At 40.2% G+C, this 25,499-nt stretch overlaps 1 protein-coding gene across 4 annotated transcripts in view; it reads right to left on the bottom strand.

Annotated features, from left to right (window-relative positions):
* Nucleotides 1–5,255: 5,255 nt before the first annotated feature.
* The window catches only part of CEPT1 (choline/ethanolamine phosphotransferase 1), a 74,340-nt gene continuing 54,096 nt past the window's right edge, over nucleotides 5,256–25,499 (bottom strand). For 3 of the 4 annotated variants that reach the window (XM_033001957.2, XM_033001956.2, XM_042800062.1), the window contains exons 5-9: nucleotides 14,138–14,222; nucleotides 9,227–9,358; nucleotides 8,191–8,349; nucleotides 6,811–6,936; nucleotides 5,256–6,065 (exon numbers count right to left, since the gene is read on the bottom strand). In XM_033001957.2, coding sequence (XP_032857848.1) covers nucleotides 5,946–6,065; nucleotides 6,811–6,936; nucleotides 8,191–8,349; nucleotides 9,227–9,358; nucleotides 14,138–14,222 — 622 coding nt within the window. In that variant the 3' untranslated portion in view covers nucleotides 5,256–5,945. Of the gene's footprint in view, nucleotides 6,066–6,810; nucleotides 6,937–8,190; nucleotides 8,350–9,226; nucleotides 9,359–14,137; nucleotides 14,223–22,111; nucleotides 22,197–25,499 lie in introns of all 4 variants that reach the window. The other variant, XM_033001954.2, reaches the window with a different exon arrangement.

Consider the following 25,499-nt stretch of genomic DNA (forward strand, 5'->3'; position numbering starts at 1 on the left):
AACCCACTAGACATGCACACATGCAGATGTTATCAAAAATAGAGCGTAATACAACTTTCGCAGTGGTATTGAATGCCACCGTGAGAGATTTTACATAAACACTAAAAAATAAGCAGGCTGACTGCCAGACAGCTTTCACTTTCAGAGCTGTTGAACATCTAATGAAAACACCACAGATGTAAAAGGCATTTATTTTAGAAGTAATTATTTGTGTAGTCATGCATACATGTAAGTGGCAAAAACAGCTGGATAGAGGGTAAAGACTGAACAGCAGTGAAACTCTCCAGCCTCACTGAAGGAAAATTAATTTTTTTCAGCCCCCATGCGTGTTCAGAGAGGGGAACAAGAATTATTTGTTAGGAAAAAAAGGGATTTTTGGCACTGTGGGTATCTTCTCTGGTTCCACAAGTTCCCCCTCCTGGGTACAGAGAGTGTCACAGGTTTAACTACAGGAAATTAAAGGTGAGTGGTCTTTTTCTGTGTTTTTTTTCATTTAAAAAAGTTCACCTGCCAGCAGAAAACTCTGTGTGTGGAAAGCCAAAGGCACCTATTGAGAATTGTCCCTTTTGAAAAGACCACTTGCCTCCCCCTTCTCCTGCTTGTTCATTACCATTTTGAGGAGATGCTAACCCTTTTGGCTGTGAAGCATCACACCGTCTCATTGAGAAAAACGGAAGGTGGTCCTTGCTTTGGCAGCAGCTCTTTAAAAAAGAAGAATTACAAATCACATAAGGGACTGGATTGTGTGGTTGCTTAATTCCTGCCAGAAAAAAACTGTAATAGAAGGTTGTTCCTCAGCTGCTGAAAACAGATACATGAAAACTGACCCTTACATTTTTAAAAAACGTTCAAATGGTAGCTACCCCAGGACCCCCAAATCTCCCCCCACACTCCTCTCAAATCTTTTCCCTTTCAGTATGCTGTTACTCTTCCTGACAGCTCTGTCCTTGTTTTCTAAGGCTGTGTGACTGATGTCGTTCCTGATCAGCAAGTTTTAAGGTTTCTTCCATTGGGTTGGCTTGAACATTGAAAAGCAGCTTGATATTATCATGCTTGCTTACTCACCTGACAGGTACAATCTGGCAAGAGCTTTAACGTCCTCCCTTTAATGCCCGGAGGGTGGGCAGGCTGCATATTGCAAATATGGACATCCCTATGATCAATCCAAATCGGTGAAGAAAGAAGACACCATGCCGAAAGGGCAGATGCTGAATAAAATACCCTATTTATTTCTTTGAATTCAGTCTGCTTCTCTTAAAACCACCTGCTGGGAGGTGGGGGCACTGTGTTTGCTGCTAGAGACGCTGGGGTAAACTCAGGCCCTGTTTGCCAGGAGCACAGACGCATCCAGCTGGGCTCAGGGCACATTGCAGCAGATAACACAAACTGCAGCGTGTTTTTAAATCCTCCTTCCTGATCAAGATTTGTCTAACACTTGATCTGAGACTACAACAGTAAATAAAACAGCGCCAAGAAATGTTTCCTTCAGCTGGAAAGTGCTCATTTATTCTGCTAAATTGTTAACATAGTTCCCAGCATAGTATTAGCCAACTCACACTCGCACAAACAACTCCCAGGCATGGTTTGGGAGCCAGCTCAGGAATCGCTCCCGATTTGCAGTTCAATTCCTGCTATGCAGTTGCCCTGCTTAGAAGAGAAGTTTTAAGTTATGGCATGTGTTACTCTCTGCCAGCTGGCCTCAGTGCCAGCAAATAGTCCTGGGCATATTTAACCTACCAGAGTCAACATGGTCGTATTGCTAAGTGCTTTCAGATTGCTCCAGAACAGTAATAAAACACAGTTCCTACCTCAGATCACTCCCCACCTGGCTATAACCTCTGAAAACTGCTGCAGTCTTTACCTCCTGCTCTGTGGAAATGATTGAACTTCTCGGCAACTCCATTCCAAACACAAAGATGGGTTATAGCAGCACTGGACACACCTGGTGCATGCAGGATAGGAAGGAAAAGAAGAGAAAAATACCAGTAGGAAACAAAACTAGCACACAGATGAAACAGAAACAGGGCCTGGGGTATCTTGATCTGCTTCTTTCCTGTGGTAAACTCCTTGCCAAAGCAAGGGAACTCCTTTACCACTTCTCAGAAGAGGAGGCAACACTCTAACACCAAGGAGAAATTTTCAGCTTGCCTTTACAGTTTTAGGAGAAAACTTGCTTAAGAGAGAACAGGTTCTATTTGTTTTGAAAGGAACATACTCAGACACAGGTGTTGCAGGAAGCTCAATAGGCTGCTGTTGCAAAAGCTCTTCATTCTAAGTATCTTCTGAATGCAACAAAAAGTGAAAAAGCATGTCACAAGATCAGGCTGAGCCCACAAAAATTGTGTTCCCCTTCTCAACTCCCTGAGTAACCCTAAAATAATCTACGATCACAAGACAGTGCTGTCATGTATAAGTGCCAAAGTTAATTTATTCTATTATTTATTACAGGCATTTATACAATACCTATATCCATAGCAACACTTTATATCACTTGAATTACCAGCAGTAACTATTCCCTGATAACACTGAAACTTTATCAGGATAAAAATTTTACCTGGCTGGCTGAACACGGAGGGCATTCAAACTTCCAGTAGTGAAAAGATGAGGAATAGGTACCCTATTGCATTTCCTCAACAGCAGGCTATAGTTTAGACAAGTTTCATAAATGAAAGTTTGGTCCTAGGCAACCTTTTAGACTTCAGTTCTTCACCAGTCTTAAGGATCAGTGACAAATTATTTGGAGCAGCTTAAATCTTAAAACCCTGAAGACTGAGAGCACGATTCTCCTTGGTTGCATCTCTAGCAAACCACTCACACTCCAGGGAGGGACTTTCCAAGCAACTGAGTTTTGCAACCCACTTCATGCTGATGAAAAGAAACACGTGGTTTGTGAAAGGGGAGACAGCCCTCAGCACCTTAACGCCCTTCCAGTCCTTCGCCTTGCTGACTGTGTCTTGCTCACCCCTTGCAGGGTAGCAGCAGAGGCTGGACTATCTAGATCAAACCTTCACCCAGCTGACTGCAGTTAAAACTAAATAAACAAGTTACCTGAATTCCAGTTGTATCTAAAACTCTGATAATAAAGACACAGCTACCATCTTACACACAAACCTTCACCCAGCTGAATGCAGTTAAAACTAAATAAACAAGTTACCTGAATTCCAGTTGTATCTAAAACTCTGATAATAAAGACACAGCTACCATCTTACACACAGGAGATGGTCCCAGTATCAAGGTGCTGGGACCATAACATTTCCAGGACACTTGAGCTGTGCCCCAGGTGTGTGGTCAGGATGTGGGAACCAAACCCTCCCTCGGGCTTCAGCCTGGCAGGGACCCTTTGGGAACCCCAGTACAAACCCTCAAAGAGCCCTCACCTGCACTTGACATAAAATAGCTGCTCCCAAGCACGCAAATGCCTGCGAGTTCAAGGGCAAAGTGGGGAAGCCTACATAAATTTCTCCTCATCCTGCAGACATTCCGCCTTTCCCCAGTGTCCCAATCCTGAGGCACATCCTCCAGCTCTCTTGGTGAAATGGTACCACCACCCCCCCCAGGAAGGAACCAAAACTCTTCCAACCAGAGAAGACACAGGACAGAGCACGTCCACACGCTAAACGCTCGGCTGGAGATGTCGGCATCTCGGCTCCACTTCCTGCGCCGCCTCAGGCACGGGCCAACCCCCGGTTCTTTCCTCACAGACACAAACACTTCAACCAAACGAGCCCTGCTCCCCCTGTGCTCCCTCCAGCCCAGGCAGGCCCCTGTCCCTGCAAGGACACAACTTTGGAAGACTGACTGCTCTGTCCGTGGCAGCCAGACACGGGGTGCTGCCCCAAGAGGGGGGAAGGAAGGCTTTAAAGACACTCCAGTCACCGAAGGAACTCAATTTTCTACTTTCTGAGCGCATTTTCTAATCATTAGTATCGCAGGAAATAAATGTCACCACTTCCTGTGGCCATGTGGGGTTTTGATTTATTGGTGTTGGGTTTTTGGTTTTTGTTTTTTTTTTTAGTTTTTTAAAGAGAGCTGTGCTTAATTCCTTCAAAGAAGAGAGACATGCAGTTGACTTCAGGTACTGGTGTGGCTCTGGGTTCCCAGTTGCGCTGGCTTTGGCTGGGGTGGTTAACTCTCTTCACAGCAGCTGGCATGGGGCTGAGTTTTGGATAACACAGGGATGTTTCAGTTACTGCTGAGCAGAGCTCACACAGTGTCAAGGCCTTTTCTGCCCCTCACCCCACCAGTGAGCAGGCTGAGGGTGCACAAGGGACACAGCCAGGACACCTGACCCCAGGGATATTCCAGAGCTTACGATATCACGCTCAGCAAAAAAAGTGGGGGAAGAAGGAACCAGAGGATCAGTCAGAGTTACGGCATTTGTCTTCTTAAGTCACTGTGACAGAGCCCTGCTTTCCCGGGGATGGCTGAAGCCCTGCCTGCCGATGGGAAGGGGTGAATGAATTTCTTGCTTTGCTTGTGCACGGCTTTTGTTTTCCCTGTTAAACTGTCTTTATTTCAACCCATGAGTTTTCTCACTTATACTCCTTCGATTCCCTCCCCCATTCCACTGTTGGGGAGTGAGCAAGCAGCTGTGTGGGGCTGAGGTGTCAGCTGGAGTTAAACCACAACACCAGCAGACAGAGGTGTTTTCTCACCCTCTTGAGTGAGATGCTCCGTGGTCAGAGGGCTGGGATTTCAGCCCCCAGGTTCCCAGCGTTCCCCACCAACTGTCTCCCAAGCAGCTCCCGTGCTGGAGACGCTCCCTTTGCTGTGCACAGCACGCCCAGGCACTTTGCTCAGGCTCTGAGGTGCCCCTCAATGCCAGGGTCTGTGGCACACGCTGCAGCACTTCACTACCATGCAATTAAACCCGCCATTAAATCCAACTAAGCCTCCCTGATGCAGCTCGCCGCATTTCAAATGGTATTAAAGCAAAAACAAACAAACAAAAAAAAACCTCCAAACCCACCCCCAACTCACTGCACTACGTAGCAGAGAAAAGTCTTTGAGATCCTGCAATGGCAACACTATACACATAAAAGCATTACAAAACTGCTTTCTAAATAGCAGGCAGGAGTGCACTTTACAAATCTAAGCAGGACAGAGCAACACACACATCTGAAGACAACTGTTGCTCTCAGAATTCTTATTTATTAAGAGCAGAAAAGAAATTTTACTTAAGTTTTATACATAAAAAAGTAAACAGTAAAATTTTCTTTTTATAATACTTCCACTGAAGAAAATTGAGAAATAAGTTGTCTTTTTAGATAATGTTTATTTAAAAAAATAAAATTAATTAACAAAGATATCACACTATTTTGCATGCCAGTCATCCCTTCCACTTGCAGAACCCTGTTCAACACATTACTCTTTAGCAAGAAACTGCTTTATCAGCAATGCACAAGCAAAAGAACCACATCAGTCTGGACTTAAACCCTGACAGCTGCTTCAGCTACACAAGCTAGTGCGATATCTCTGTTTTTACCAGCTCAGGTCTTTAGTAAATAAATTTCAAGTGGACACTAAACAAGTATTTCACTAAGAGATGATGAGATATTAAAATTAAAAGCAAGTTGTATTGCAGCTGTAATTATACTACATTAGAAACTTCAGTTGTTGGGGATCCATTCACCATATATAGATTATTTTGTAATCAAGGTAATTACAAAGACAGAGCATTACTCCCTGCATGCTTTCCCAGGCTTTGAACCAACAGAGTTGACTACATGTAGAGTTGACTAGGGTGTACTTGGAATTCACTCTCTCAGGCAGGAGACTAGTTAAGGAGTGTTACTGATAACAAAGAATAAAAGTTATACAACATTGATTATTATAAATTACTTTGTTCTTATCTGCTTTTTGCCTCAGTCTCCTACATATCTTCACATCCTTCCATGTAGAAAAACAACTCTTTCTTATTTCTCCTTATGGTGACTCCCCATTTACTAATGGTGATTAGAATGTGTGGAGGAGGACTTGATTCGGAATACATGGATGTGCAGATGGGCAGCAATCTGATTGCAGACACTGACACAGTATCGAAGCAAATCAAAGAGAGAAAAGATCTGCCAAAGGAAAAAAATTACATGCATTTAGATTATATTTTCATAGAGTATAGCACCACCTGCATACTTCAGAATAAAAGCACTGGGGTCTTCTTTTCATAAACTGTATCTCCAACTCTGTAGGAATAATCACTCAGTGAAGAAAGCTTCTAGGCATGCTGGGCTTTCTTTCAGCACTGTAACAATACAGACTCTTCATTCCAGAGTCAGAGAGGGGGACACAGTTATAGTAGATCTACAGATACTGTGAAATGCCCCATTAACTCTGAATTGTGATAATCATACATAAAATATATCCATTTTATTAAAAGGTCAACACTGCATTCTGGTAGGTAACGCCTGAGTGCTTGATAAGCACATATAACTTAAGATATTCTTTCCTAATGGGTGCTGCTAGTAGTGACAGATGTACATGCTTTCAAGAGCTTAAGGCACAGCCATACTACATTTACACTGCGCATAATATATTCCCTTGCTAACAAGTCATCAACACAATTCTTCAAAATACTCTATTCTAAGCTGTGCATATTTGCTACATAGCTTTAAAACTGTTTAAACTATGCACCAAGCAAACCATGTTCACCTCTTTGCACGAGCTCTACTTAAAATCAACTCATTAAAGTAGGTTCCCAGTCCCATCACCCTCTAGGTGAGTCAGCTAGGCTCAGCCAACACAAACATTGTCAAAGGAGCACACAAAATGCTTTGCAATGATCACTGACAAGCAAAGGGAGCCCACACTTACCAGGGCAATCCAGAGTACAATATACTCATCAATAAAGCTGTTAAAATACTGGTCCAGAAACAATAGCGCTGGGCCTATGAATGCCGTGTCGTGCAGATGCATTTCACTTTTGGTCATGTGTGCAACCTACATTTGAAAAAAAAAAAAAAAAAAAGGAAGTTTAAGAAATAAACATATGCCAGCCAAGGTAGAGTGATTTCAGAATACACAAAACCAAAAAAGTTATAGTTCAAGCCACATTACTGTAAGATATATCAAGTATGTAAATAGCAGCAGCAATACTGTTTTAACCATAAAATACTACAGTTCTAGGAGATGCAAGGTTTGCAGATAAGTATCTTTTATTAGAACATGCAATGTAGCTACAGGAAAAAAACCCTAACACATTTTCCAGCCCACAAACTTTTCCTCCTGCCAGAAACAACACAGTAAAATGGAAGTTGACTGATAAATTTTAAGATTTAGTCGAGCCTGGAAACAAAAAACTCACAGCTTCTAGATCTTCAAAAATCAGAGACACTTGGTATTCCTCTCACTCAACCTATCTGCTCCCATCCCACAAGGATCACCACCTCCTCTCTCTGGTTACCATTTGATGATCGTGTCTTTCTGTGTCCAAGTGTGACCTTCCTGCCCTCCCCGCCACATACACAGAGCTTCCCCTGCACCACATCCTCACTTCTACCAGCACAACTGTTGATGTGACTGTGTAGTAAACTGGTCTTGGTAGGAAATAAACTTTTCTTCCATTGAGAGTTATATCCAACGCTGATCCAGTTCATGGGGCAACACAACATATGCCGGCAGAACTGGGATGGTGTGGGGCAACAGTTGTTTAATCCCTCATTCACTCAGTTCAACAGTAGCTCCTCTCCTGATAGCACTGGCATCTGTTCCCTGGTTCAAACGTGTTAATAACCACAATTTCTCTCCCATTTAAGGTAAACATGAGCAACCAAGTTAAACCCTGAGCAACCGTTCCAAATCTCAGCAGCTCTGTCACCTTCTCTCCTCCCAAACATTGCTCCACTCTGCACCTGCATCTGAGGGAGGTTTTGGCCACCTCTCTTGCCAGCCCAGCTCATCACACATGTGCATAAATACACTGCAAAAGTGTGCATAAACAGCTGGGAACAGAACTCGGGCAACTGTAAGCTGTACTGGCACTGACTGTGTAACCATGGCAAAAATTTGAGGTTTACCACTCCTCTTTCAAGCAGAAGAAAGGCTCCCCTGCACCTGCAAGCTACTGAAAGTAGAGCGCAAGTATCACATCAGTACACAAACAGATTCAAGTTAGTCAATGAAATAACCAGAGAACTTTAAAATCTACAAAAAGTTTTACCACAACAAGAAACTCCAAGGTTCTGGTGCACTTACCACTAGTTTATTTGTTATCTTAGCTGATACAAAACCAAAAGTAAGTATATATAAGCAGGGATGCCGTTCAAAGAGCTGCACAGCAGATTTCTTGTAGATCATTGCAGCTAACGCAATCACTGACCCAATATGAAGGAAAGGTGAAAGGACACTCGTTCCCTACAGCAAGATGAAGTTAAACCATTAGGTTAACAAAAGGAGCACATTGCAAAGAAACCTCACTAAGCCAAACACTCATGTGGTATGCAATGGGTCGTTTCTAACTAAAATCACATTAAAAATATGTCTTTCTGAACACTGGTACTAATGGGAGCAAAATGTGGTATAACTTGAGTGAGCATCAGCTGAGAATGTGAGTAAACCTTTCTTGTGCTGGTGAAGAAAATAAGGTTTTAGGCAGCAAGAAGTGCACAGTTCTGACACGTGTCACACGGTCAATGGCTAACACTGTTAGCAAATGGCAGGAGACAATACTTCTATTCCATTGACTATGCCAGCTAGAAAGGAACTAAACCGGCCTTTTAGGTAGCAAATAATGACTAGGCTGGTATAGAATCACTTTTTGGAAAATGCCCGGGGCTCCAGAATAAATCACCACCTTCACTGAAACAGTAGGTACTTGTCCAGATACCTCCACCTGTACTTTTTCACTGGTAATATAAAAAGTACAGGTCTTTAGAAGGATTAAAACAAATACCAACCTTCTTGATGAACTTCCTTATGAATACATTTTTTTTTTTGCATTGGACTTTTCTATGAACTCTTTGAGAGGGCGTGTATTTGTATAACCTGTTTTATATGATTAATTCAAAAGCAAATATCAAAGTAGCATGAACAGTTTTAATTACTCAAAAATTTTAAAACTCTTCATTCCTAAAGCTATTATCCTTACACGGATAATATTAACTTTTCTCAAGCCAGCAAAGAACTGAAAGGAAAATATTTCACACGTAGGAGGTATTATGTTAAACAAAAACTAAAGACATGGCTGAAAAGCCAGAGTGCTGAAGAGTAACTAGCAGAACGAAGTACTTACTGCTATAGTGGATCCGTTTTTGCCAACTCCACCTGTGAAGATTACACCAAAGTAGTTTGTACAGGAGAATATGGTTCCTGCAACTGTACAGAGCGCCGGGAATATTTTCACCTGAATATTCAGTATTGGAATCTTAATGGAAGAGAGACGAGAAGTTAAAATATGCACAAGCAAACTAAAATTGGGCTTAGTACTTCTGGTGCACTCAAACACTCCACTTTCCAACACCACGTTTGCTTTTCTTTCTCTGCTATACAGAGATTTAAGTTTCTACAAGGCACAGAGAAAAATGTATTTTTCCAATAATCCTTCCATCAAGCTTCCCATAAAGCCGGACCCATCTTCAGTTACCTGTAAAGAGCCATCAAAAGCAGAGAAGTGGACAGAAACCAAACACTTGCTAGCTAAAGCGCCCAGCAATCACATGGAAGAGAAACACATCAGTCATCTGCTCTGAAGCTCGTTGTAAAACTCACAGCTGCAGCCCAAGATCAAACTGGGCAAAGCAAGAGCCACCGGAGACGATTAAACAAAGCCCCTTAAGAAACTGGATACTACCTTATGGGCAAGACAAGGGAAGAAAACAGAGATCAGACAAGTCATCTCAGAGTCAGTGAGCCTAGGAGAGCAAGTGATGAGGTTGCTAAAGAAATGAAAAATGAGCACAGGCAGCTTTGAAAGAAAGGCAGTAGTTTTCTTCATTTTTTTAACAGTAGCATTTCAAGCAGAACAGGAGAAACTAGAAATGAGGAAGAGTTCAAAATAAACCACAGGATATATATTATGGAAGCAAGTGTTTAGAGAGAACTACCCAAATCTTCCCAGCTTTATCTATACAACTACTAAAAATCTTCACAATCTCTTAAATGAGGAACTGAAGTCAAAGCACTCAGTAGAATAAACACACTTGGCTCCCCAACAGCAAGGAGTCCAACTACACAGAGAAGCCCACATGAGGTCAATTGTTTCTGTTTTTCTTCAATTACACTCTCAGTGTAGCTTTCAGTGGGTAAAGAGCATTAGTTTTCTATCACATTCAATAACTTAATCTCTCGATCTTTTCAGGCCACAATTAAGAGGCAGAGCCAGCTTTAACTCTTCATGCCCTGTTCCTCAGCAGCCTACAGGTGAGCACTCCGGACACCTCTCCAAATCACTGCCCTGCAGACTTCTGCCTGGCTGGCATAGTTTCATAACACTTGAACATATTGCTCCCTCGCTCAGGCTGCAGTTAAGTCAAAAAATATTTCTGAGATAGTAAAGAAAGAATAATGACAAGTAAACAAAAGGCATATATTGCCACAGACTGGAGTGCTAACTGTAATCATTCATGAACGTTACCAGGCACAAGACTTTTGAAGGTCTCTCCTTAGTATAAAGCAAGGTGCCTGTGCTGCCCTCTGCCTCAGTAACAATACTTTGGTATTTAAAGAATGGGGTGAATTTGCTCTTCTACAGGAAGAAAACAAAGGGAAGCTCCATACAGGAGTCAAAAAACATTAAGCTTGACATTTCCCAAAGACAAGGGGAGTTTGCTGGGAAAACAACCCATGAACTCCAAACTACTACAACACATCTGAGAATGATGCTCAGGAAAGGCAGAAGGATGAGACCACACTGTTATAACACCCAGTTTGGCTAGTTATGCTTTATTAACACTCTCCTTTTTGCTTCCACCAATAGCTAAATCAGTGGCAGGTATTAGACTGCAATTATCTCGCAGAAATAATTAATGGGAACAAAGCTACATACAGAAATTTGGCAGACGCAAGTCAAAGGACAGGTATAAAAAGGCAGGGCCAGCTAAACTGCTTTGCATACAAAATGGAAGCAGCAAGGCCAAAAGTTGGAAGCAGCAATGGTAAGCCAATAGCACAGAAAAAAGAAAAAAAAAAAAATCTGAGTAAAGGGAGAGGGGGAGTTTTACTCTGAAACCTTCCTATAAAACTGCATTGCAGCCCCTGACTTTTTAAATAAGAGGAGACTACAAGGCAAGCCATATGACTTCCTTGTCTGATATTCCACCTACCACTACAGTCCATGCAATTATTCTGACCTTGCTGGTAACTGCACGGGTTTCAACAGAAGCCAGATGCATGCAGAACTTCACAAGACTATGTCAATAATGCAGAATGCCATCACAAGCCAAATCTTCTGCAGGTAACTTATGTTCTCTGCTAAACCCTTTGAAGTTGATTACAAGAGAAAGGCTATACTACACAGAAAGCTTCTGAATACAGGTACATCCTGGTAAAGGGAACATTCCAAATTTTGTCTGGGGAAAAAAAAACCAAACATGCATGTTAATAAAAACAAGTGGCAGCAGGCAAAGAATGGATTAATGAGTGCTTGTCAGAGCCTGAATTAAAGCAAGTCCAGCATCATTTGCCAGAAAATTAATGTCAGGCCTCCAGACTAGATGCCATCAGTTTTGTGCAGCATGAATCAGGATTTAAAAAAGTAATAATTAGGAAACAGTCAGGAAAAGAACACAGATAAGGGCTCAGGGAAGCAGCAGCGTATAAGAGACTATGCATCCCTAAGTGGTCAGAGGCACTCCCTCCAGAAACTCTCCTTGGCTACCTCCTCCTCACAAATACCACAACCAGCCCAGCAATTCACTATTCTGGGAGTCCCTCTCCCAGGGCTGCACCTCAGCTGTAGTTTCGAGCTGTACGTATATAACACTTCAGTCACATCTGCAAGATGAGTAACAACTCATAGTGGGCCAAAACCAAGCTTGCTTTATATTCATGAAGTGTTTATGCTTTTAACAATTACATTCTGGAACAAAACTTAAGCAACTGCAGCATTTTTCTCACTTCAAACAGAAAAAAACCCTCTATATGATCAACGCATCAAGCAAATTGCATCTAACCTTGCTCACTTTACTCACATTTTCCAAATGAGGATCGCAGCTGCAGTCGTACTCACCATCCACCAGAAATTACCAAGCTCCAGGAGCCTCGCAGAACAGCATTTTAACACACTTTAAAGAGAATCTACACTGACAGAAAGAAGGAAGCCAGTACAGGTACACACCATTTCAGGGAAAAACAGAAAGCTAATGAAGGCAAAAATTGACAAAATACACAATTCTGCATTTAGCCTATTCAGGTTGTTTTGCTTGTCACATGTTAGCATAAGAAAGTGGAATGTTTGAGTATACAACATTTTATTCAATTATTTTCCCCTCCCATATTGAAACAAACCAAAAATACCAAACCACCAATTTTGCTGTCACGTAAAATGCTAAAGGATTGGGGAGGGAGGTGGGGTAAGGATGGGTTGTGATGTATTTTGCTCTGCAAGTAGTAAATAATATTTATCTCTAAACAAACACAAATTCTAACAAGTTGAATGAAAAAGGAAAATTCATAATTGTCACGGGAAACCTGATCAAGTTTGTTCTCTGGAGAAATGCCTCCATTAATCCACCAGACTTCAAAATAGTTTAATCTTTTGGGAGATGACTTAGCCAAATGCTGCTGCAACCCAGAGCTTCTAACAGATCTCAAGATCTTGCTGGAAAGGTTATTTAGTAGGTTATTAAATAACACAAGAGAAAAGTTCTAAGCTCACGTAAACATTGCCTTGTACTGAACTGTGCCAGAGGTTGCTGTGGCAGCATTTTTTGCCCCCCTTTTTAAAAAGGGAACAAGGAAGCTGAGAACATGAATTGGGAAATCCCAATTTGTAATGCAAAATAGCAGCTGCATGGGGATGTCGGCCACACTATTCTCTCTGGAAAAGTTTGGCACCAATAAGCTGACTTGTAGCCCCATTTTTTTTAAAAAACTTTTTTTTTTTTTTCTAATTAGTTTTATCCACACTCATTCTCTTTAGACGGTATTTCCTCTCCAGTTTACATAATTAATTGGGAGGGGGGTGGGGGGTGTGGAATGGGGAGGAAGGTATTGGGTTTTTAAGCCTGAAAGCACATGTAGCAAAATTGGGGTAGCCAAGGTTAGCTCCTTTTTCTAGATATTGTCTACAACGTTAGCAGGTTCATTTCTCTAGTTATATGAAGCAGATTAGATATTCATCAATTTAAGGTGACACATTTCAGTAATTTTTGACCATCTCTTGGTTTTATTACAAATCAAGATTTCTTTATCCACTTTAAGAATTGCATTTATCAAGTACACAAACAAGATCAATACTTGGGAAGGAAAACCTTCCAGAAAATCAATGCTTTAGATGAGATTTCCCAAAATATACTTTTTTAATTTATGTATGCACATATATGGTTTTCTCTGGACAATGCTATTTTGACAGCCAAGCATGGCTTCAGTAATGCAAATATAAAGTCATCTTATGACAGCCCATAAACTGCCAGCTGACATGGCCTGGTGAGCCTATGTAACATCTGCAGGATCTATATGCAGCCAGCTCATGATAGTCAGCTTGCTTAATTAGAATGATCTGAATTAAAAAAAAAGTTAATCCCCCACCCCACCCCATACAGATAAAAGTTGTCAGCCACATTCAGGCAAAATTCTCTGCTGATGGTTACCAACTGCTCTCCAAAAGTTTCCCCCATATCCTCAATACAATTTAGTACTCCTCCATCGCTGATCTAGCTTGCTGCATGAAATTCATTCAAGTTTTGGCCAGCTCTCTCAAAGGAAGCTGGACTTCACTGAAGGTACATTTAATTTTGTGCAACGTTTGATAGCTTTCTACCTGCAAACAGAATATACAAAATAATAGCTTGTTTTAATAACTCTGGTAAAACCAGAATGCACAGTTATTGCCATGTGACCTATACTCAAGAATATGTATTTCCATTTATGAGAAAAAGTGAGACCTTTCCCTCGCAAATTAAACTGTGCCACTATAGGCAAATAATTCTTCCAGGTGTCTACTAGATTATTAAAAAGGATAAAATAAGAACATGAACAAAATTACCAGAGATTGCCAAAAAGGTGGTCCTCCAATCACTGCCAGTAAATGCATGATTATTATGAAGATTTGTACTTCAGTCACATCAATTCTGATTAGGTACAAAAAGCCAAAAAAAGCAAAATTATTCAAAGCAATTTCAAATCAGTTATTTGCAAGCTCAGCAGCTCTCCTCTATCATGCACAGTATAAAAACTCCAAAATACTGAGGAAAACAAAAGAGACAAAATTTATAAATAATTTAGAAAGCAAAAATATATTTTAGTTTTCTTGTTAAAATTAAGAGCCATGCTGTGCTATACTTTTTGTTTTATTTCACAGTGCAACAAAAATCCATTTTGTCAAAAGGAACAGTTGGAACTCTTCTTTTAACTGACCAATGCCGGTTACAGAAAAAAATATTCAGTTTTAACCTTGCCCACCAAAAAAAATTAAATTATTTCAGTTTATAAAATTCAGGAAATATTTTTAATCCCTATTATATCCCCTACCCTATTTTTTAATGTGAATATTCTCCCTGAATAGCATCAAACTAAAAAGAAACACGAATCCCTGAAGAGTTTATGCAAATGTAAACGGCACAGTCAGCTGCATTGCTAAAGATTACATGATTCAGTCTCTAGCATGCAGCAAGAAGAGCAACCACTTCTGGTTCTAGCATAGCTGGTATATTTTGTAAAAGAGCAAGAAAGAACAGCTTACAGAAAAGACTGAGTTTAAGACTTTGTTTTACAGAGCATGCAAAAGTCTTGGGACTAGCAAGAGGGAAAAATGGCTATACAAGTCACTTCCATAAACAGAAGAAAAATACAAGTGATATACAAAGAGGGTGGGCCTGTTGGCATATAATTCTCTTATACGAGAGTACTATATTGAAAATAATCCTCCAAAACAGTTTGGAATATTTATGGCATATTCCTTATCTCTAACAGTACAGTTCTACCTAAAAGACTCGAAGCTGCTTCTTGCAAATACATGCTTTGCTGTTACAAAAATACTGTTGATACTATCAACTGCACAGGCATAGGGAATAATGGTTCAGGGTGGGTTTTTTTGCCTCTGTGCCTTAAATGAGCTATAAGACCATGTAATTAAGTTTAGTATCAGATCAGTGTGCCACTAAGTTTTCTCTACAGCCTTTGTTCCAGTTTTGGAGTGGATCCTCTCATTTGAGTATCTTCCGTCTGGAAAAAATAAAATTATGTTTCAGCAGCAGATCAATAATGCACAAGGGATAATTATGAGGCTGCATCCAATTCCCATGTAGAACTTCCCCCAAAGCATAAAAAAGCAGAAGGGCAACAAGGATGTGGTATTCAATGCCACCTCTTATCTTACTATGGATTCCCTAAATGCTGGCTGCTGCTTTCAGTGTAAAAACACTACATCCATCTCCCACTGTGCAACTTCACCTTTCCATCAGCCAGGAGACTTTCTGAACAACTCCCTAAGAGCGGGCCACACACCTACGGAACAAACAGCAGGATCAGCACGTGGTGGCACTGTCGACAGCAGGCCGCCGGGATACGAGGCACCCAACGCTGGCTGTTGCTGCCGCAAACTACCACTGCTCCCTCCCTTACAAAGCAAATAAGCAGTGAAGCAGCAGAGGGAAGCGTAAAAGATAAGATGGGAGAGCAGCAATGTCCACAAACTAGCCAGACTCTTAACTTATAATGGGAAAGTTTAGCCAAAATTGTCAGAGGAAATCTAGAGAAGATTCCAATAATGCAGCTTTCTTTAGATGTCTTTGCTTTGTAAATTTTCTTTTCACTACAGCAAGCATGGAGATATGAGATGCACAGGAAATAACCTCAGGGGTCTTCCTATATTCCGATTTGTTCAATAATAATCCTGTAAGGCAATCAGAACTGGCTTGGGGAAAAAAAAATAATTTCCACAAAGAGGAAAGAACATTCTAAAAATCCTTATTTTTCAGTTCTCATACAAACAAACTGAGCCATTGAGCTACCTTGCAAGAAAAAGTAAAAATGCTCAGCCATGCAAGAAAAAGAGTTACACAAAACATCTGATTAAATGCAAATTGCTTCCTCCTAGCTTTTGTAGTCAGCAGGGAAATGTGCTTCCAGTGTGTCCAACTGAGGAAGGGCTGAAGGAGCTCTGTGAACCCGCACAAGTTAAACAGGAATGCATTTTAGCCTATTTCACTACTTCTGTCAATGGCCTAAAAGAATATAAAGCAACTGAGAAAGCTCACAGAAACAATGACTAAGAACTAATGTAGGTAACTCACGTTTATAGTTTTCCTTGGACAGTAAAACAAGTTTCTTTTGGCAGCAGTGATCTTAATGAAAAATAAAGGTCATATACTTCAAAAAAATTTTCAAGGCATCCTGAAAGACAAACTTTTACACAAAACTGGAAGCCCAACCAAATCCATGGAAGCAGTGCCTGGATTCAGGTCAGGGAGACAGCATTATCTTCTTTACACAGCCATGGCACAACCTTTGCTCCATTGCCCACAGCTCTGCCCTCCCCAACTCAAATAGAATGGCATCAGGCAGCTGGAAAGGCTTCAGCAATTAACTGCAAGTATATTTGGTTAAAAACTCCTGACTTGTAAGATTCTCATCTTGCAGAACAAATATGAGTTAACTTCAATTCTACACAAAGAGAAGAATTTTTTTAACATCAAAAGGCTCCTTAAGACAGAAGACAAAGACATAAGACCAGATGAGGAGAAACCAAACACCTAAACAAAGCATAACTTCTTAATAGCAAGGATGAAAAAGGACTGGAAACATCCTATGCTCATTAAAACCACTGTTAGATGACTTAAAGATATGCTCGACACCAGTAGAGTACATGCCTGATGCTGGAATTACCTAGTGAACTTTCTTTGCAAAAGGCCACTACTTAGAAATCTAAGAATACAGGAATCCAAACAGGCAGCTCCTCAAAGCTAGACCACAAAGGGGAACAATATTTGGAAAGAGAAGCAGGGTGAAAGGGAAAAGATGCATACTGTTCCTCTATTCATTTAACTTGAACTTTGAAATGACTGTGCAACTACAGCACAAACTGGACTAAATCCATTCTGCTGCTAAAAGGAGCAGTCATCCCAGCTTCTCTAAAGAGTGAGCACCTTCTCCCCCCAAAACCACCTGCTCAGTCACACTTTCTCCCTTGTGCCAGCACTACAGTCACATGCCATCAGCTGGTTCAGGAAACTGGCTTAGCTAAAATGACCTGACCAAAAAAGAAGAAAAAGAAAGGTTCCTGTCCCAATTTCTAGCATATCAACTTTCCTTATCTATTTTGTGTGGCCTCGTGAATGATGCGAGCACAAAAGAGAGGGCAGTGGAAGGTCTGCACTGACTCTTCTGGCAGCTGAACAAAACTGTGCTGAGTCAAAGTGACTGTGCAGCTACAGACTTAACAAGAGAGTAAAAGGAGGAATAAATGGGAACAAGTTAAGGCTTCCAAATGCGACACAGGTAGAATGCTGCCAGCGTTCATAAAGTCCTAACAGCCCCTAAAATGTAACACAGTAAAAAAAAAAGTGAAAGAATGCAATTAGAAAACAAAGCAACAATAGTTTTGTCAAGAAAGATACTGAGCAAAGGTAAAGTACAGCACTACCTGGAAAAATGTTAACACGTCAGGCAATTTAGAGGACATTCCTTGCTACATTTTAATGATTAACTTGTATTTATGAACTGCTTTGAGATAAAATGTGCTAATACTAAAAAGATCCATAAATTATCTCAGCCACAATATTGTTTTTAAACTCTGGTAGAACTGGGAAGGTACCTAATAAAATGACAAAACAAAAGCAGGACTGCATGGAAAGCTGCTTGCTCAGTTTGGCTGTAGGCTACTAAATCCCTTCTGTACTATCCACACTGGCCTTTTAAGGAAAAAAAAATATATAGCTTGCTTTAGTGGCTAGGGAAATTATTTGCAAAGCAGGGTGATAACATTCCTGCTTAAATATTACATAAATAGTACTGTATTTTTTCCCACATAAAGTTCCACTGCACACTGGAGTGACTCTTTCTATGATACAGACTACAGAAAACACAAACTGGAACAGTGGATCATTTATCAACTAATAGTAGAAAAATAGTTTCACTTCAATGCAAAAAGGTAGGTACTACGAGGAGAAAAACCCCATAGCTTTGGGAAACCAAAAGTGGGGAAAGGCCTTTGGTGGTGCAGGACACCCCCCCATTCAATTACTGCACACAACCAGTAGCCTGGTGCCATCAGCAGAGCTGAAGGAAAGCAAAAACATTCCAAAGCAAGAAGGGAATCAGCCAGTTCAAAGTCTGATTCTATTTTCTCCTTATGTTTGTATTTATTTACTCATTTCAATGCTAGAGTGGACATCCTAATTAAAAACAAATGGAAAGAGCTAGCAGCATGAATCCTGCAGCTCAAGTACAGGGGTTTCTCAAAGCCTCTTAACTGGGATATTTTCAGCAATCACTTGAGCCACACTTCCCCTAACCTGACAGTTTTTTTGCCTGATGTTTCCTGACAAATTGAGTCATGTCAGCATTGCCCAAACAGTTTATGTTGCTAGGATGATGCAGAGACATAGTGCACAATGTGTGGCGGATCCCTAATACCTATGAAATGAAGAAAATGAAACAAACCTTTTCCCCCAAGACATGCCCACACTACAATAGATGGGCGTAAAGTTATTACAGATGTTCCTCAACAGACACAAAGTGGTCTAGCTCCGAAGATCACTTCTTCAAATAAACCAGGGGCTTTTTCATCTTCTAGAAAATAAACAGAAGACCCTGAATCGATGTTTTTAAGATGACCAGCAACATCCAGGCAAAGAACCAAGGAACAACAACACTGAAGACAAAGCAACAAAGAATCAAGACTCAGTAGTTTAACAAACTAAAAATGCCAAGACAAAACACCTAGGCTTGGAAAACCATTGAAAATGACCCTGAAAAATACTGATTCTACAGTCAGCTGACATTAGGAAGAGTAACAGCAGCTCTGCAGAACTGAAGACAGCAAGCAAGGACCAGAAAAAACAGTGTCAACACTGCACCAGCTACCTTTGTGAACTAAAGGCCGTAAACAAGAATACCTAAGTGCTTTAATTCAGATAAAGTCAGGGAAGCATCTAAGTTGTGTTTTTAAATGCACATTTCATCCCTCACTCCCTGTCTGACTAAATTCACACGGCAGCAGAATGCCCTCAGAGCTTCAAAAGGCGTGCTCCAGTGCTTGCAGTGACGCTGCCATGGATTGCAGTGCACACACTGCAACACATTTTACTCTTCAGCTGTCCTTCCTTGCCGTGCCAAACTTCAATGCAAATTACTTACTAGTTTTCAAACTTCTATTTCCTGACATAATAGAAGATTATTAGGAATAGTATTACTTTAAAATTTCATTTCCTATAAAAGTCTTAGTATTTTCCAGGTTCAATCATCTTAAGCACCTTCATTTGCAATTCCTCTATAATATGGTTATGCTAAACTGTATTAAAACTGCCCAATTCCGGTCTTTGAAAAAGCACCAAAATGTGAAGTAGAACATTACAAGCAAAAGCCACAACCTAGCAGTACAAGTACTGAAGGGTGACCTTGCTGAGCTGCAGGAAGGGGGCAGGGCTGAAGCTCTTTAGAATTCTGCATATTTACACCTCAAGTTAGAGTAAACCTGTTTTACTTGATTCCCAAAATCTTTCCGTTTTCCATTGTTTGAAGCCTTTGTGTTCTTTTATATAATTTTTCCACAGGCTAAAGACATAAGCAAACTTCAGTAACAATTTAGGAATTTTCTTCCTCACCTTGATGAATAAAAAAGCCTTATTGCCCCGCACATATAAGTACAAAGTTTATCTGTGTTACAAGAATTGTTAGCTATTCACTTCATATTTTGCCAGAGCATGTAGTATTTTCAAGTCAATGCTATATTATTGTACTTTTCCACTACAAATGTTCATCACGTGAAACAGCTATCAGATGAAAAAGAATAGTGTGAATACGTATTTCCTGTAGCTTAACCAACTCAGAGATGGTGCAGTGCTGAAATAAAAATCTGTAATGCCTGACCTCAAACCATGTAAAATAAGCATGATGCATTGTGTGTTCTGGGTGAGTGACTTAGAAGCAGCAGCATCTTTACTTATTAGTTAAGACTAAAAATAAAGATGCCAGAAGGCATCTGAAACTATATGTGCAAAAATTTGAGAAGATAATTAAGTCTATTCTGTACTTCAGTATGCCTAAAAGCTGGTTAAAATCAGCACGCATGAGAGGACTTGTCACAAACAAACATCTGACATTCTGTTACTGGAGCAAAAGTGACAAAACGCTCTGCCTGGCTCACCCACTACACACACCACTCCTACCAACCACTGCATTTAATTGTAAAACAAATTTATTCTTGAATGGCAAAGGCATCATTTCCAAGGGCGGAGACCACAGGTGGGTCTACAGACTGACATCTCCGTCAGCTCCAGGCCACCGGTGCAGAGAATCAGAACTCTTCCATCTCCCGCATTAGATGGCAATTTGTCTTCATCCATTTTAAACAATTCACTTTCATTACAGAATTTGAGTTGCTTCCTCTCACATAACTATCATACCAATGGGTAACTTTGGAAGGATCTGAATGTTTCGGTATTAAGGGATTTTTTCCGCCCTAAGTGACTTCTCAGAGTCATAATACTGTTATCACAACAGGCTAAAAATCTTGATTAAGCTCTTCCTTCCTTCAAGTTATTGCTTGCTACATTACCATTTCCTGACACTAAGTATTTCCAGCCTTTCACAGACTGTCAACAAAGTATTTAAAAATTATGTCATCTGACTACCTTCAGAGCACTAAGGGCACTTGGGTGGAACTCCCAGATGTAGCCAGTGGATACGACATGCACTATGATTTACCAGGTTGCCCATATTGTTGGAGCTAAAATAGAGCTGAGAATTAAGGAGTAATAGTCTCATGAAAGCATCGACTGGGCTGAACCATTACATGAAAAAAAACAAAACAAAACAAAAAAAAAAAACCACACACCAACAAAAAACAGCATCATTTGTATCAATGCAAGTTTAATAAAGGGTATGTAAACAAACTACAAAAAAAATAATCTCAGTTTTACTTAAAATCTGATACAGTTGTAAGAAGGCTATCAAAAAGCCACTCTTATATTCTCAAATATATCAAGGGAAACTCCTGGCTAATAATCCATCACCTATGAGAAATTTCAAGGAATCCAACTTACTCACATTTAATTATATCCTTTTATTGAGGGGAAAGAAAAAACAACCACACGCCTATATACACTGTATTTAAAAAGCTGAAATAAGGAAGAGAAAGTCCTTTCTGAAGTGTAGTAAACCAGTGCGGAGAAGGATATATTTAGCACAGACATAAGGAAAAATATTTTGAAAAGACAGACAACCAGGAAATTAAGTTACTTAATGAAGCTACAAGCACAGTTAAGCGACTAGACTACACGGATGAAGTGGCATAGATCAAAACAGGCACTTCTAACCACTAACTGGTGACTTTTTAAGCACAGCACAGTTCCCTGAACTAGCCTAGCAGTTATTTTTTTCTGGTGGAAAGGTATTTAAATAGCAAAACCAAAAAAGTTTCTACAACTTGAAAAAGTAGTTCCAACAAAATTATTCTACACACGCACTTACAGAGCTGCTTCCACAACCCTGGTCATCTTTTAGGTAAAGTCAGAACTATGACAAAATAAAAATAAGTGTTTAAAGCAATGTTTTCTGCTTAACAGGCAGGTTTTTACTTTGTTTTCAAGTAAAACATGATGCTTTCAAAAAAAATTATTTCCAGTTAGATACAATTTTTACTACTCATTCATACTTTGCAAATATTTTTTCCCCTTGTATTAAAGCACTTGTGAAATACCCTTAGAAAGGTGCTTTTCATTACTATGTGCATGACAAAGGTGCTGTCTCTGCTTAGTCCATGCCATTGCTTGCCAGGGAGCATTAACATTCCTTTTACCGTATAGTTCCAGAACCAGGCCCCCAGAGTTCCTGTGAGAAGCTGGATTGCTATTGTACAGAGCACAGACTCTGTAACATCAAATCTATACGTGCAAGGGAAAGAAACATTTCAAAACATTTTCCTGAGCACTTCAGTTAAGTGGAGCCATTAGAACAGATCTTCAGTCACAGCCTAAAGAACAAAATCCAGACAACTACTGTGTAACATTGAGATAATTTAAAGGGTAGGTCAGAGGAAGGGAACTAATGACCACAAAAAATGAGAATATTAATGAATTAACAAAAATATTATAACCCAGATAGTATTTTACACATGTAAAACTCCATTCAGAGCTTCTGTAGTTTACAGTTTTACAGTACCACTCCAACACTTGGGCAAACACAATCATCAGTGTGCACATGAAAAAATTGAAATACCTTGCTCCAAGTCACAGTAAATAAAATTCATAATCAAACACAACCCACAACCTCTCACCTCCCTAACCCATGCTCATATCTCCAAATGACACTGAATATATATATATATTCTTCATCTAAAGATGCTACCGTGTCTTTTTTGTAGAGCAGAAGCACAGGCTGCATCTTCAGTTTGCCACCTCTAAGGGAAAGCAAGAAGTCACCCTCCCTGCTCACACAACCCCTTGGCTTCTTGGCAAATAATGCTAAAAGAAGTCAAGCGGTCCCCTACTCAGTGGTAACTGAACTTCATTCTGTAAACATTTATTTTTCATCCCTCACAGAAAGGGATGAGAAAATATGCTGTGGCCAGAGCTACAACTACCACACATACTCCTTATGGTAAAATGCCAATTTATAGCATTTTGTAATTAAAATATTTTAAAGTGTGATCAAATTAAAATTACATCAAACTATCTGTTTAAAAAAAAAAATCAGCAATAACAGATTCAGCCTTAAGAGATCCTTTTTACTGCAGTGCTTATCACAGTATGCTTGGAACAGAAGCATGCAGACTGCCATCCAGTACCATGTCAGTTGATTAAAAAGGTACATCAAAGAAACAAAGTTCATCATGATCACACTGACAGCGCTTAAATGCGCTAAGAATGTGCAGTCCCATGCCCGAGGGGAGGAGGTACACTGAATTTCAGACTGATGAGCATTTTCAGGTTAATTATCACAGCACACAATACAGTAGATGGTTAAAAAGGTAACATTTGGTGTTTTAGGGAATATGGAAAGTCACATAAGCAAACAACCTGGCTAACTTGGGTACTTGGGCACAGCTGCAGTTTCTTTTTAACTCCAAGCACCAGTTGTAATTCAGACATGGATTCACTTTTTTAAACATTATCTGGGAAGGCTTTAGAGGGGGCCATTGACCTCGGCATGTGCTTAACTCTACTTAGATGTTGGCAGTGACAAGCCTTATTTTTTATGCTGTCTGCTCTGCTGGGTTCCCTTGTCAAGCTGGCGAGAGTCTTGAGCCAATTAGCATGCAATTGATTAGTCATGCATCCAGAATATACTGTTGTCAGTGCTAATTTATTAAGCATATTCCATGCGCAATCTTAAAAGGTCCTGTTTGATTAAACAAGCCATTAGACTTTACAAGGGCCACAACTGAATCAAGTTTCAGAGCTCAGAGACTGCTGCAGTCAATTCTTTCCTTGTCCAAAATGGTGAACTGCAATGATTTAGTTCAAAGTTGAGAGATTTCTTGACAAAGTAAACCAAGAACAACAGGAAACAGATACTTACACAGGAGATTGCTCTGAAATCAAGTCAATCACTTGATATTAATACAGCTGATCTAATACAGCTTCTTTTTTAATATTGTGTGAAACTAAGGGGGGCATTTATCCTCCTCCCCAACATAGAGTTCTTTTCAACAGTCCTCTGTAGCAAAACATAGCAGACAAGAAAAACACCCTTGCCGCATCAGAATACAGAAGTTCTAAGGCTGGGAACTCAAGGGTATATGTCTGCTATTTAATACTCTGCATAGCAGCACTCTGGTCTGAGAAATGATGATTCTTCCATCTGTCTCATCCGTATCTACTCAGCGTGCAAGTGGGATTACTCAGGCTGGGCAATGAACTACGAATCTGAACATGAGACAAAGCACTGTTTTCTTAAGGGAACCACTGCAGCAAGAAAAGAATGTTCATCATCACAACACAAGAGGGAAAAAAAATAAAAAGCTGAGTCACATGCTAGAAATCCAAATGCTTAGTTTTAAAGGTTATTACAGAGTTTAATCTTAACTCATTCCAATCCAGCATTTTCAATAGGATGTAATGAAATGCAAATAGCATGAATAAAGCAAATGGTACAGAAGAAATGAGTACATGAATTAAAACTGTTTCCAGCCACAGGAAATTCATGTTGAAGTAAAAATAATATTAAAAATGAGCCACAAACTTTTGTCCTTTTGTTGTTGTAATACAAGGATATGTAGATTTTTCCTCTTGCTGCTCACTGACATAGGTTAAAAGTTGTACAGGTCAGACAACAGCCACATGCTTCACCTTGTTAGGTTGAAGCCCACTGTTTCACAGAACGTCTTTCAATGATAAAGGCAGAAAATTCAGCAGCAGCATCTCTGCACATAACCGTTCGGTTCCTGGCTTAGAACACTGTTACAGGACTTGTGAGAGGGAAAGGAAGAGAAGGAGGATCATGATTTGGAAAACCCCCCTCATCGGCCCTCAGCTATTTCAGCTGTACGTAGTAATGCTGTAGCAAGGCACTTCAATTTATTTATGTAACACACACCAAGCACTACAGAAGTGCTGGCTGGTAACAATGAGTGACTGAAGTACACAGCAGCAGGTTGCAAGCAGCAAACTTAACACCTACCACAACGATACTTCAGCACATACTTCTTGCAAGCACTGAGAAACCAATTCCCCCCAACATCAAGAGAGACTCTACTGAGCTTCAAACTTTCCTCTGCAAATAACCAAGGTGTTAAAGTTCTTCAAGAAGTGTTGAAAAAAACTCATAAAATGGAAAGTTTTAAGCCCTGTAATCATGGAGATTACTGCCTTATCTCCTACCATAATCCTGAGATTCTGAAGATGTTCCCAAGAACAAGAACTCAGTGTGCTAAACTTTGACTTGGAAGGCTTCCATCTCTGTATTTTGATCTTTGGTGTGAATTGTCTATCCAAGACAACACACTAACTCCTTTTCTGCTAACTGCTAGAGAGGAAGGCTTCATTTTAGCAGCTTTCCGAAATACAGACTCATTTGGTAATCTCCCCTGTATACCTCAGTGGTAGTGCTGGCAAGAGGGCTCAGCAGGTTAACCAAATTAACTTTCTCCCCTTCCTAAACCACCCCATTATCAAGTAGGCTCTTACTCATGTACAACTGCTACAGGGTCACTGAACAAGAATGTTCCCCAAAATCTCCAACATTCC

The sequence above is a fragment of the Tyto alba genome, unplaced genomic scaffold (assembly GCF_018691265.1).
Source record: "Tyto alba isolate M040663 unplaced genomic scaffold, T.alba_DEE_v4.0 Super-Scaffold_30, whole genome shotgun sequence".
NCBI classification, from domain to species: Eukaryota; Metazoa; Chordata; class Aves; order Strigiformes; family Tytonidae; genus Tyto; species Tyto alba.